Source organism: Merops nubicus, unplaced genomic scaffold (genome assembly GCF_000691845.1).
Source record: "Merops nubicus isolate BGI_N331 unplaced genomic scaffold, ASM69184v1 scaffold34781, whole genome shotgun sequence".
In the NCBI taxonomy this organism is placed as follows: domain Eukaryota; kingdom Metazoa; phylum Chordata; class Aves; order Coraciiformes; family Meropidae; genus Merops; species Merops nubicus.
Window position 1 is genome coordinate 1 of NW_008589588.1, and position 13843 is coordinate 13843.

The 13843-nt window shown below is 44.2% G+C and overlaps 1 protein-coding gene across 1 annotated transcript; it reads left to right on the forward strand.

Annotated features, from left to right (window-relative positions):
* Nucleotides 1-266: 266 nt before the first annotated feature.
* Nucleotides 267-3434, forward strand: LOC103781909 (E3 ubiquitin-protein ligase RNF19A-like; the record flags this gene model as incomplete). The annotated part of the gene is made up of 3 exons (XM_008949636.1): nt 267-480; nt 1894-2037; nt 2399-3434. Coding segments are annotated over 3 exons (1049 nt in total), but the record flags the coding sequence as incomplete, so codon positions are not given.
* Nucleotides 3435-13843: the final 10409 nt, after the last annotated feature.

Genomic DNA, 13843 nt, shown 5'->3' on the forward strand with positions numbered 1-13843 from the left:
GTCCCTTCCAACCCCTATGATTCTATCCATTTTTTTGGTATTTTAAGTATGTAATGTGAGGCATAAGCTAATAGTAGCAACTCCAAGTAAGATCTCTATTTTTTTTGTTTGTTTTTGTTTTAGACACAGCTATCTTTTAGTGACAGTACATATGTTTTATAAATGCTTTTTCTCAGCATAATTTTGGGAAAGGTTTCCCTGGTCACATTCTGGAACCTATGCGATCCCACTTGCGTATCTGAGGAGCCTTTCTGATTTCTGTGTAGATGGCACCTCGGTGGCAGAGGCGCGTCACAACCCCAGCATCGGCGAAGGGAGCGTCGGGGGGCTGACGGGCAGCCTGAGCGCCAGCGGTAGCCACATGGACAGGATAGGAGCCATTCGGGACAACCTCAGCGAAACCGCCAGCACCATGGCCCTGGCCGGGGCCAGTATCACAGGGAGTCTCTCGGGCAGTGCGATGGTTAACTGCTTTAACAGGTGAGAGCTGGGCTTTCTGCCATACAGTGCCCTGCTCCATGTGTAAGCAGAGGGAGTGGGATTACTAGGTTTTCAGATCAATTGATTTATTTTTACAATTGGTTCCTGTTAAAAGGAACTATCTCTGGGAGACAAAGATAGTTCATCTCTGACAGACTTGCTGATTTCCAAGAGATCCTGCCAGGCCACAATCCTGAAAGAAAAGTTAAAATTTTTTTTCAGGGTGAGTGGAGTTGTGAGATTTTCTTCTCCTGCTTCCCAGGAGAGCAGCTTCTACCCAGGAGTCCGAGGGAGGCACCTCAGGCCTTAACACAGTTGTGTTCTCTGGTGCATCTCACCCCTAAGTCAGAACTGCTGACTTGTTCAGTATATAAGTACCAGGCTGTGCCTTCAGAACATTTGGGTGGAGAGTGGATTCAAAATGGAGTTGGAGAGGAGGGGAGGCTGGGCACCTGGCCTTGCCAGGCAGGGAGCTTCTCTTCTCTTACATGCTCAATGCCTCCTGTGAATTGGGGCCTTACTGTTTGCTGGCTGTCCTGCACCCTGAAGAGAAAGAAAGTCTGGAAAGAATTGTTAACGTTCAGGGTTCAGGATGGAATTTGCTCCCTAAACCAGGTGCTAACACTGCTCATTTTCTTGAGTAATTTGGAAGTCCAGTCTATATAGAACAAGGAGTGCAGGACAGCACTGAGAGTTCCTTTATGCTGGGACAGGTGTTTCAGGCTGTGACTGCTAAGTGAGGTGTACCCATCCTCTTCTTTAAAGAGCTGAGAGTGGGAAACAAAATGAAAAACCACTTCCAATCCACTGTAGGAAAACAGATAAACCATTTGGGAAAAGAGCTTTTATAATTTGATTTCTGGCTTATCTGCTCAGCGCACCTTAAGATTGCTTAGTTTTTTATTTTTCCTGTTGCACTTGGTAGCAGTACAATATAAAACAGTAACAGTATAACACAGGTTTCTGCCTGTTTTTTGATTCATAATAATTTGGCAGCTGGAGAAATATGGACACTAGCATGTCTTGAACTTACATCCCCATCTGATTGTTTTTTCCATTGTTAGAGTACAGTACACTAACTGCAAAAGAATTCTGTCTAAGCCTGGGAATTGTCTTTGTGTAAATGTCAGGGAGGAAAGAATCCTCTGGTTAACATGCAACGTTTTGCTTTGTTGCAAAATTAATCTGGTTTTGCTTTGTAGTGGTTTTGTTTGGGTTTTTTAAATTCAGTTTTGGCATGGGAAGAGAACCTGTTTGTTTCAGTAGAGTAAATATGCACATCTGTACTGGAGTAACTGATAAACTCTACTTGCTACTGAATGATGGAGAAACTGGGCAAGGGGACACTGATTTTCAGCTAGTGTGCTGTAACTGTTGCAGCAGTGGACACAAATCTTTTTCTTTCTCTCCAAGACTGGAAGTACAAGCAGACGTGCAGAAAGAACGATACAGTCTGAGTGGAGAGTCTGGCACCGTTAGCTTGGGAACAGTTAGTGACAATGCCAGTACCAAAGCAATGGCAGGATCCATTCTGAACTCCTACATCCCTTTGGACAGGTAAGAAAAATGTGGTGAAAACAAAGAATTAATAAGCCTTGCTTATTAGAGGATGCTCTAAGCATGCCTCAGTTCTTCTACTTCAGTGATTACCCTTTGAAAAGGCAAATTTTGTTAGAGATTGAATGACATGCAACTGCTTACTTTTTGCTAGGTTTGTTTCTAAAGAGGTTGTAGCTCAGTCATGTGTTTTGTCTTTCAGACTTTGTTTCTCTTTGGGCCATTTATTTGGTTAAAGATTTAACTTCTGTAAAACAAGTTACATCTCTTAAGTATCTTGGAAAGTAGCAAGAGTTTGTTTTGCTGTTAGCTGCCTTGTCTTAGGTGACCACTTAAACTCACAGATTCCTTCTTGTTCTAGGGAAGGCAACAGCATGGAAGTGCAAGTGGATATAGAGTCAAAGCCAGCCAAGTTCAGACACAACAGCGGAAGCAGTAGCGTTGATGACGGCAGTGCTGCAGGCCGTAGTAATGCCGGTTGTTCGTCGGCCGGCTTGCCAGAAAGTAAATCGAGTGCCACCAAGTGGTGCAAAGAAACAGCATCAGGAAAAAAATGTAAAGGTAAACTGAGAAAGAAGAGCAGCACGAAGATAAATGAGACAAGAGAGGACATGGATGCTCAGCTGTTGGAGCAACAAAGCACAAACTCCAGTGAATTTGACTCTCCCTCTCTTAGTGATAGTATTCCGTCCGTAGCAGATTCTCACTCCAGTCATTTTTCTGAGTTTAGTTGCTCAGATATGGAAAGCATGAAAACTTCCTGTAGCCATGGTTCCAGCGACTATCACACTCGCTTCACCACAGTCAGTGTTCTCCCAGAGGTGGAAAATGATCGCCTGGAAAACTCTCCACAGCCAAGTGGAATCCCTGTGCCTGTTCCAACAGCCCCAAGCGCTGATGTTCCACAGCTGAGCTACATTGCTGAGGAAAGCATTAATCATGGATCTTCGACGGATGTAGATTTAGGTGACAGTGAAACACCAAAAGAAACAAACAACAACCATTCACAACATGCTGTGGAATTAAGCACTGCTATTCAGACTGAAATTTAAGCCTGTAAGTGCTGCAAAAATATATTTACCACTAAAGAACCCTGTCTGAAAGCTGGTTGAATTACATGTGACTTCTGTAAGTTTCAGGTGACCAGCAGAAGCAAGGTTTTGATACAACTGCATTTTATATATACTTGTCCAATAAGGCAAAATGCTTCATATGGATCTTAGACCTGTGTGAAGAGACACGAAGGCTTTAACCAAGTGCATTACAGCAGGTACAAATACGTCCATGTTTTGTATTTTTGCCACAACTTTGCTTGAAAGCATATACTTGGTGTATTTAGTTAAAAACTGGTCAATTCTTAATACGTTAAATGCTGAAATGAATGATATGTCCCGCACTGTTCGGTTGGGAAGTAACGGGGTTTGGGATAAATGGGCGTTAGCTGAGCATTAGTGAACTCCGCTTAAGGGAAGCAACAGTTTTGCAGAGACCAGTACAACCGTATTTCAGCAGTGAATATTTGTAAGGACAATTTTGTTTCATAACCGGACACACTGTATTTAGAATGCATGTAGAATGAGCTGCATATCTTCAGATGGATGTAGCCTGTGTCAAAAGTGTTTGTACGTGTGTACACTTTGAGCAAGGTTATGGCATTTTACATCATTTTGAAACAGGAGATATTGTTACCTAATCTATGGTGGAATGGAGACGTCACCTGTGAAGAACAGCAGGGTTACTTATTTATTCATGTGACCAGCCATGCAGCAGATAAGGCTACTCTGTAGTGTATAAAAACTGTAAAATAACAATCCAGTGATTTATAAGTATTGTAGAAAAGCAGATGCAGTCACCTTTCATTAGGGGAAAAACAATGCCCCATCAATTCTTGGTGCCTTTGGAAAAGACTGGGTTTGAAGTGCCTGGTCGTTTGAGGATTTTACTGTAATGTTTTCCAGAATGTCCTCTTTGGCCACCTTGGATCACAAAAGAAAATTCTAGGGAATAAAATGACAGTGGTAGATAAATGTATAATAATAATAATGAAGTATTAGCCTACCAAAGACTCACTCAGGCTTTAGTGGACATGACATCTCTTTGCCAGACACACGTCTCTTCAGTCCCAGAATCAAAGTGCAGTGCAGTGACTGCCCAAGTGCAAAGATGGGTTCCAAATATGCTGGCTTTTTTCTTTTGCATATGGAAGATGTACAGCTGAACACAAGCTGAAGTGGGCCAAAGCGCCTGCACTGTTCATGTTTTTTTGCTATGTAATTCACTAAAATGAAAAAAAAAAAAAAATCGGTTGTGAATATCAGAAAAACAGTTAACAATGTTCTGTGTTGTGTTTTATGTATGGCCATTATGGTGCTACTGGAAGTTTGGTTGGATAAAAAGAAAATGCCATGAGCTGCAGTCCTCTTCCATGAGTTATCCTCACCAGTTTCAGTAATATGCTTATAACACTAGTGCCAGTTATGTTATTTGGTAATGCTTGTTACAGTATTTGTATATTTGCAATTCAGTTTTGCTCAGTAATATGCGTGTAAACTGCGTATCTGAAATAAATGTCTAAATACTGACTTCTAATGGTCCTTTGTTTAGTGTGCTGTTATTTGCCTTATAGAAATGCGAGTGTTCTCAGAAGTAGCTTTTTATCCCTGTAATGTGCTGGCTCCTGTCATCTCCTGTTGCCTTTAAACATTTTTGTTAGGTGTTTGGAAGTTGAATGCTCTGATACTTTGAAATATAAGATCAAAAGTTAGTTGCATTTTGTACAAGACTTCAACACGATTGCTGCTCTGTGAGATGAAAAAAAAATCTGAGCTGCCTGTCTGGCAGTAGGACAGCAAATGGTTGTCTGAGAGGATGCGGCTCTGGCATAAGCGTATTACATATTCTTTAAAGGAAGTTGCACCATCTTGGTACAAGTGGACAGGCTACAGTCAGGCTGCTGAGCTGAACTCAAACTGCTTTCTCTGCCTAGAGTGGTGCTCTTCTCAGTTCCCACAGTCCGTAGGAAGTTCATTCTGAAACACCGGAGACTGGCCAGGGTCCTGGGTAACAGCTGGCACTTCTCTGCTTGCCTGAGCTGCCTGTTTGACTCATTTTCTCACCTGCATCATGACAGGCTCGGGAAGTAAACTAAAACTGGTTGGGATGTATTACAGAAGACGTGGCTGGGTCTACCTCATCCCAAGGCCATATGTCAGCTCTTTTTATGTAACTCTTATTCTGGGCCAACCTTAAAGTTACAATTAGAGCATTATTTGTACTGTTGCCAATAGCAGGTGGTCTGAGAGGGTAAGGAGTAAGGCAAGTGAAACGGTGTACCCTGGAAACAGTGGCAAGGCATGCAAACAGTATTTGCTGTGTCATCAGGCAGTCTGAATTGGAAGCAAATGCAAAGTGTATGGTTTGTAGGGAGGTTACTGTTGCCTGTTCCTTGTACTTTGTTCCTGATTTTTTTTTTTTTTCCTTCAGAAAATTTTTTCCTTTTTTCCTGAACACTTAAAATATGTTGTTACTGAAGAGTAAATGAAGATCAGCATTAACTGAATGAAGCCTTTGCTGTTCATGGTCTTACCGCACCAGTTAGTGGATTCTGACGTCATTTTTGGGGCCTGTATATATAAATGTCTGTGTCACAGTCGTGAACGGAAGCATTAACCTATTCTTTAGGCAGAGGCTGGAGAACGGAGTTAAACATGACGTGGTGAGCCAGTCATTCTTCTGTCACTGCATGTGCCCTCCAACTGGGGAGTGTCCTTCAAGACCTCCTATTTCTAAACCTCTGAGTAAGTTAAATTGCTGTGCAGCCTCACATGACCACCTTCACTTGGTTATCTTAAGCCAGATGTTATTTGCTCCATGCCATACAGCAGAAGGTGAACTTCCCCTGTGGCTTTTATTTTCAGTTTCATTTTGAGTCTCTTATGCAATAGCAATTAAGTTATTGCTGAGGACTCGAGCCTTGAAAATGTGCAACTTGGCTTTATCCACTACACCTATGAAATGACTAAAGTGCATCCAGTTGTAGCAATGCACTCTAATGCTTATGGAGGAGCAGTTGGGAGGTGGAAGACCTGTTCCTGTGGGTTTAAACCTAACTCTTTAATTTCTCAGGGCCTTAGTTTTGCTCTGCAGGAAATTGGAAATATGGTTTACTCTTGTAAGTGAACTTCATCAGGCAATTTTCAGTCACTCTGAAATAGTCTTTGATAATTTTTTATGCCACATAGAAATAATGTTGAAATACAGCTCTGTTTTTCTGTTCACTTCTGGATAAGTTTTTAGGAAACTTGCTGTTCATTTTGTAACTTATTTTTTTATTCGGAGGTAGTATTTCATATGTGAGGCAGTCTAAACAGCACTAATAAATTGAATAATTGAACTTTGGTTTGAGTCTATAAAAAAGCAAAAGAGATTACATTGCCATTATAGAAACACAGTCCCAGACTAGTGACAACGCCTTCATTCCCTTTGGTCTCAAAGAGTGGGAGAAATGGAAATGTGGCCATGAAATACTTTGTTATCAAGAAGCTTGTGTGGGAAGCAAAGGAAGAGTTAGATACACAAACCACAAGAGTAGCACTTAACCTTCATGCCTAAGATAAGTCAACCTATGAGAACCCCAAGTCCTGGAAGACAGCTCTGAAGATGTTACTCTTTAATCCTGTTTTGTGTTTTTTTTTTGCTGCTGTTCATACGATCATGTGTTAAGGTTCCCAGACAAGCTGAGGGTATACACTGAGGACTGGTGAACATGATGTGGAATGAAGAGCTTCCAGCTCTCCCCGAGGAAGGGATGTGTTCTTGTACTGTTGTGCTTGCCTGTGGGAACGCTGCCCTTGGTACCAAAGCTGCTGGCCCCTAAAGAAGGGAGCACCCTGGCGGCATGCAGGTTGATGAAGAGATTTGACTCTCTTGGAATTCAGACCCAAGCTCTCAGATCTCTACACTGAAGCTCTGAGGCCAGACAACAGTGTCATGACCCACCTGGATGAAGGAAACAGCTGAAATGGAACCTGAAATGGCACCCTCAGCAGACACTGCAGCCAGGACAAAGCCTGCCAGTCTCCAGTCACCGTTGTACAGAGACGCTGCCTCCTGGGAGAGCATGTCATGCTGGTCAGTCCTGCTGGTGTCACAACGGGGTGCTGCGTCAGACCAGACTACGAAGTGCCCTGGCAGCATCAGGGATCTCCTCTTCACAACCTGAGTTCACTTCCAGCTGCTGTACTGCTGAGCTCTCGTGCTAAGCCTTACAGATTTAACTAGCTGTAGCATCACTCCTAACAGGTTCCCATTACCAGCTTCCCTGAGAGGACCTCTGCCAGGCAGCTGTGCAGGCACTGCTCGATGCCAGCGGCTGTCCTGGCGCTGAGCAGGGCTGCGGCTGAGCCCGGTGTGTGAGGGAAGGCTGGGGGGCCGTGTGCCCTGCAGCACGGCCGCCTTTCCCCCCCTGCTAGGGACACCTCGTCATCCTGCAGAGGTGTGCAGAGACTAACAGCCCTACTTTACAGGCTCTCATCTTGAGCTTGCAGCATAACTTGTTCAGCTTAAACTCCATGAGTTGCCATCTTCCTTTCTTCTTTAGTTCTAGAAACTAACAGCTGGAAAATGCTTTCCCTAGTGAGAAGGAAAAGAGGCCCTACTTCAAAGCAGGGTTTATTGCCAGTATTATAGACCCCACATAGTATAACTTGCGTCAGTCTCTTAGACTCCCAAGAGGAGAATTTGTTTAAGTATCTGCCAGATCATGCATAAGGTTTAGAAAGCAGTTGCCAAATAGTTGCAAGGTTTTCACATAAGGTTTTGAATGTTGCCATAAAGAAACTGTTGAGAAAATAGAATAGCGTCTGTGAGGGTGTGAAACCCTCTTGTGAAGGTGTAACTGGAAAAGGTGCTGAGACAAGTCATAGCCAGGACATGTTGGTCCCTTTTTCTCATGAACTGGTGAAATGCTGGGGTCTGAACCCCGAGCCCCGAATTAATGTTGACACATGGGTGATTCCCACAGCCCTTCATACAGAGGTGGTGAGTTTGCCTTATGGCTTCCCCCCAGGGTGCAGCCGGCCCTGCAGGGAGAGACATAAGGGAAATGAGCCCCAGGGGTCCCGCACTGAGTTGACAAAGGTCAGGTGTCTGCTTGGGGATAAAAGCTGGGACCACTTGCAGGGAGTCAGGAGTGTCTGTCTGTGGAGTGCACTCCACAGAGCTTCCTGGCTCAGGGCAGACCTCCTGACTCTCCCTGGAGCTGGGCCCCAGTCTGTTTAGACCTTTGCGAACACGGGCTGATCGGGTGAGAGTTGCCATGTGGGCACCTTTCTCTTATGTGTTTAACTGGCTGGGGTGGGGTCTTTCCATGCCAACTGTGGGCAACCTCGGATCTCTGTTTGTACCACCTGTTGTGGGCTGAGTCACATCTTTTGTGGGATCGTTGGGGGTGGTGTCGATTATGTACCAGCTGATTGACTTGTTTGTACCCACAGCGGTCATTCACATCATAACGTTTTTGTTTACAATACAGTCTGTGTATTGGTTTCTCTTTTTGCTGGCTGTATCATTTTTGTTGGGCCTGGTCATTGGCAGAACAACTGGGCTTTAGTGCACAGAAGCATTCCCCCTTCAGGCTGTCCTTGTATTAAGGGGTCCTCTGCTAGAGGAGCCAAGTTGTGTGCTGCTTCTGACCATCCTGCATCTCACTTCCCTGTTGTGAAGGGAGGCCTTGGGCTGTGCTGGGAAAGCCTCCAAGTAGCTACCTCTAGACCTCCTTCTTGTCTCTCTCACAGTTTTGTTTGAATTCAGATTAAATTATTGGTAAATAGAGTAGCATGGCAATCTTGTATATGTAATTAGATTGAAATGTGGATGTTTTAAATCACCCTTGATTATTTGTGGCAGCAATAGTGTTGGTTTTGATGTTGTTGAAAATTTTCACCATCAAGACTCAAACTGCTCAGTTGGCAGGGAATTCATAGTACAAGACAGGTTGTGTTTTTTTCCTGAGGAAACAGAATTTATGTATAATATATATGTATTCTAAAATCAATTATGTCTCTCTCCTTTCTCATTATTTGCTGCTTTGCAGAAAACAGATTGCAACAGCTTTTTAGAATGGGTTTGTGATTTTTACAGTAGCTTCTCTGGCCGTGGTGAAGGACTGCTGCCTGGGCACAGTGGGGTGCAGCAGCCCTCACACATGAGGGGTGCACTGCAGTCACTGCAGCTGCAGGCACAGGGGCAGGTGCTCATCTGTGAGCATGTCCAGCTCCGGGCTTCCTGCTCCCTTCCCTTTGCTTCCAGAGCTGCTGGCCCCGCCCGCTGCTGGCCCCTCTTCCTGTGCAAAACCCGACTTGTCCTCCTTTTGTCTTACTTCTTCATCCCCTAAGTTTGTTTCTGGGGAATGGCAGCGCTCGTGGAAGGTGAGGTCTGTTCCTAGCTCTGCAGAGGGATTGCTGCACGACCTCGTGGAGCTTCACTTTTGCACAGGAAACCCGAGGTTTGCCTCCCATCTCTGGTGGGGCATGGAAGCTGCACTGCACGCGTGGCGTGGCCAGCTGGCGCTGCACGGCTGAGCGCACCCCTCTGCCGAGTCGTGTCCTGGGGGGCAACCTGTCCGTTGTGCCCGACGGGGTGCGCCCAGGTGTGCAAACAGACCCGTGTGCGAAGCTCCTGTGTGACAGTTCTGGCCCCACCTCCAGCTCCTGGCTCTTGCATTTGTCTGCGTGCTCTGTGGGTACCGTGGGCAGGAGAAGGAAGTACAGTGCCTGGCAGCAGGGCAAGGTAAAGGCACCCCCTTGCAAGCCTCCAGGCTGTTACCTTAAATGGGATCAAACAGCTGCACTGGGCTTCCCTTGAAGAGTTTTGGTTTTAGATCAGGCAAGGAAGGAACAGGCACAACCTGGCACAAAAATCCAACATCCTTGCAGCTGCTGGAAGCTCAACCACAACCATGAACCTGCTGTTCAGGCTAGGTTAACTGTGTAACCTTGAGATATGATGGCCACAGCACCTCCCTATGCACCATGTACCAGCAGAAAACATTCTGGTGGGCAAAGCCAGCAAGCTGACAAGACACAGCTCTCCTTTCTCCAGTGTGCTTTTTCTTGGTGTGCTGGCTTGACAAAAGGGCTATTACTAGTTACCATCTCCACAATAAGGACATCAAAGGTCACAACATTTGCTAACAAGGCCAACAGCATCCTGGCTTGTATCAAAACTCGTGTGTCCAGCAGAAGCAGGGAAGCGATCCTGCCCCTGTACTGGTGAGGCCACAGATTGGATGCTGTGTTCAGTTTTGGGTGCCGCAACGTAAGAAGGACATCAAGGGGCTGAAGCAGGTCCAGAGAAGGGCAATGAAGCTGGTGAAGGGTCTGGGGAATGTGTCTTACAAGGAGCAGCTGAGGGAACTGGGATGGTTTAGCCTGAAGAAGAGGAGGCTGAGGGGAGCTCTCTACAACTGCCTGAAAGGAGGTTGTAGTGAGTTGGGTGCTGGGCTCTTCTTCCCAGGTTATTAGCGATAGGACAAGAGGAAATGGACTCAAGTTGTGCCAGGGGAGATTTAGATGGGCTCTTGGGAAGAATTTTCTTTCCTGAAAGAGTGGTGAGGCATTGGGGCAGGCTGCCCAGGGAGGTGGTGGAGTCACCATCCCTGAAGACGTTCAAAAAATGTGTAGGTGTGGCACCTGGGGACATGGTGTAATGGTCATAGTAGTGTTGGATGATGGTTGGACTTGATGATCTTAGAGGTCTTTTCCAACCTTAATGATTCCATGGCACCAGTGCCTGCGCTGCTGCAGCTGTAGGTTGTGTCTCGCTCTGACCCGTGCTGTTACACCCCCACGAGGAGCAAACAGCACTGCACAGGCAGAGACCCAGAACACGGAGGACTTACAGATCCCTAACATTTAATGCCCCTTCAGCCAGGCCTTGGAGTCTGATAGCGTGCTGCAAGCTGCAGGTCCCTTGTCCCTTGGGTAGCTGCAGCTCACGGGCAGTGAGCAGAGTTACACTGACTTAGGGCATAAATCTTTACAAGATTTAAAAGTGGGGAAGGAGTCTTGTTCCCTGCTGTTCACCAATCATACATGTTGTTTGTTGTACTGAAGAAGTCAGCATACTTCACTTTGCGTGCTTCTGAGCAGCCTGGCAGTCACAGGGAGTAGCTCTTTATTGGTGCAGCTGTATTACAGAAAGCAGAGCAGGTGCTGATGAGTGGAAAAAAATTCCCAAATAAGAGCAGAGTGCTGCTTGGCAGTAGCTGGGCTCTTGCCAGCTCCTGCTGCCTTGCACCACTACCCAGGAAGAGTACAAAGAGTGGTGGTGACAGCTCTGCAGTAGATCTGCTTTTTAGCCAGAGAAACGATGGTTCCGTGATGACGCTGAGGCTTTGTGGCACTTCTTACTGTTGGCCTTTGGGCAACAGCACCTGTGGCAACCTGGAGCTGGCTTCTCTAAAAGACTTCAAAAATATTTTGATGGGAGCAACAAGAGTGCAATGCTATATTGACTAGCCACTAGCCTTCTTGTCAATGGCTATAGAAAGAAACTCCTCTCTACTTGTGCCAAGACATGGGATCTGCATCCACGAACAAATAGCTCACTGCAAGCCTGGCCAGCGTGTCTGTACAGGGTATTTTTACTCTGCCATTTGCTGTGTTGGGGCTGGCCAGCTTATTGCCACTTGAGGACCACACTTCACTTGCCTCTTCCCACCACCTTGAATGGCCAATGTCCTCCTGAAGCAAGTATTTGTATTGTTGATGAGTTTGTGGGTTGTTCTGGTTTGGTGGTTTTTGTTGGTCGGTTAGTTGATTGTTTAAAAGTGGATGTTAATGCTGCATCTTCTCCCTTTGGGACCATGGATTGGGATGAGCTTAAAAATGTTTTCAAAAGCAGCTCCTGGTATACAACAAGGGCTGGGAATATACTGGAATATTGTTCGAGATCAGCGTCAAGCTGTACTAGAGGGGCTACCTACCAAAGAGCCTTTGGGCTAAATTGGTGGGGTTTGTCTAAATACTCAACCAACCAAAGCTTATGATCTGCCTTGAACAGAACAGGTCACAGTCACACACAGAAGGTGAAAACCCATTTGATGCCAAGTATTTTGTTGGGGCTGAGTTCAAGCTTTCTAGCCAAATCCATCCTCCTATCACTGCCTGTTGAAGAGAGACTCGCTCATGACCAGCTCTTTGCTTCAGAAGATGGGTGACTTCACAGCAAAGTGCTGATTTTTCGAATTAGGGGATGTTTGTTATTTCATGTCCTGCTGACATGCGTCTGACAAACGTGGGTACAGCTGGTGACAGCTTCTTCCTGCCAGCTGGGAAATGGGTTCCCTGCTAAGTGGAGAACTGCAGTAATGTTTGCAGCTTCTTAACAAGGGGTAATTTCAGCTTCCTGATCTCTGTCATTTTTACCTCCAACTGACTGAACCTCTGTTTTAGCTGACATTCAAGATGGAAGGCATTACAAGAGAAGGTAACTTCTTGGACTACTGAACTGCTTTTTCCTAGACTACATTTAGGTTTCTAGTTTAATTGCTGAACTTTCCTAAAATTAACTGTGCTACTGTATATCCATCAACAAAACCCCATTTGTCTCCATTTCCTCATGGACAAATGATTTGCCACTCCATTTAAAAAGCCTTTTTGTCTTTTTAGTAATGTCTGATTGTCTCCTAAACTTGCTAAATTATATTTTTTAATTATGATTTACTGCTGAGAAAAATTCTTATCTTTTTCTTCAGTATCAAAATGTACTACAAAAATGAGATGCAAACTTCAGCAGGCAAGACTGCTTCTTAGAAGATGTCTAAAGAGCTTCTAATACTTGGGGTTTTGGGTGGCACAGAGAAAGATTCCACTTCACTGAGCACTTTTGTGATGTGGTGGCTTTTGACACTGGCTTCTACTCAACTACAGTTTTCAAACTACTAAGGCAATTTTAAAGTTATATAGATGGTTTTTGATTTAATTTAGAAAAAAATTTTTGTTAATCCATGTACTACTAATACAATCCTCTGACTTATTACTTACTGTTATTAAAAACAATCTGAATTCTGAAAGTGAAAATCAATTAAGTTTTCTAAACTATGTCATTAAGTTGCACACATACAGTGAATCTTCTCTGAACACACTGAACTAAAAAAAATAAAGACTGAAATCACTAACACAGAAATGACTGAATGTCACCTTGCCACCATGGCCGAAGAATGTAATTGGCACTATGCTGGTGAAGTACAGCTGGTTATGGACAGATCAGAGGAGTGACAGACCTCTCTTGAACACATGACGGTCTCATAAAAAGTTATACTGACAGTGCTTCAGAAATTAAAAGCCTCATTCTTAGCACTCTACTTTGAGACAAAACTCATAATTCCAATTTCAGAGTTGTAAGTCTAAATAGGGTAGAAGCATAAAATAGAATCCATAATTGTGCTTTTCAAGAAAAAAACCTTTATTTTTAAAAATTAATATACACCTGAGAAAAATTTACATTCTTAATTAATCTGAGAAAACATTCTTAATTATAATTCTGCAGTGCTAATGAATTTGACATACATTTCTATATCATATGTGCAAAGAAGGCATTGGGGTATCTGAAAAATTTAAAAGCTTCATTTTGGAAAAGGAGCTTTATCAGAATGAAATATAAAACACAAGTACGGCCTGAAATAAAAAAAAAACCCAATAAATCATACTGGTCCATGGAATGCTTTTACTCTTAGCATTATAAATAATCTGTAAACAGAAAATAGCCTGGTGTTTTAAATGATCTGATTACAAAACTCAGAGTT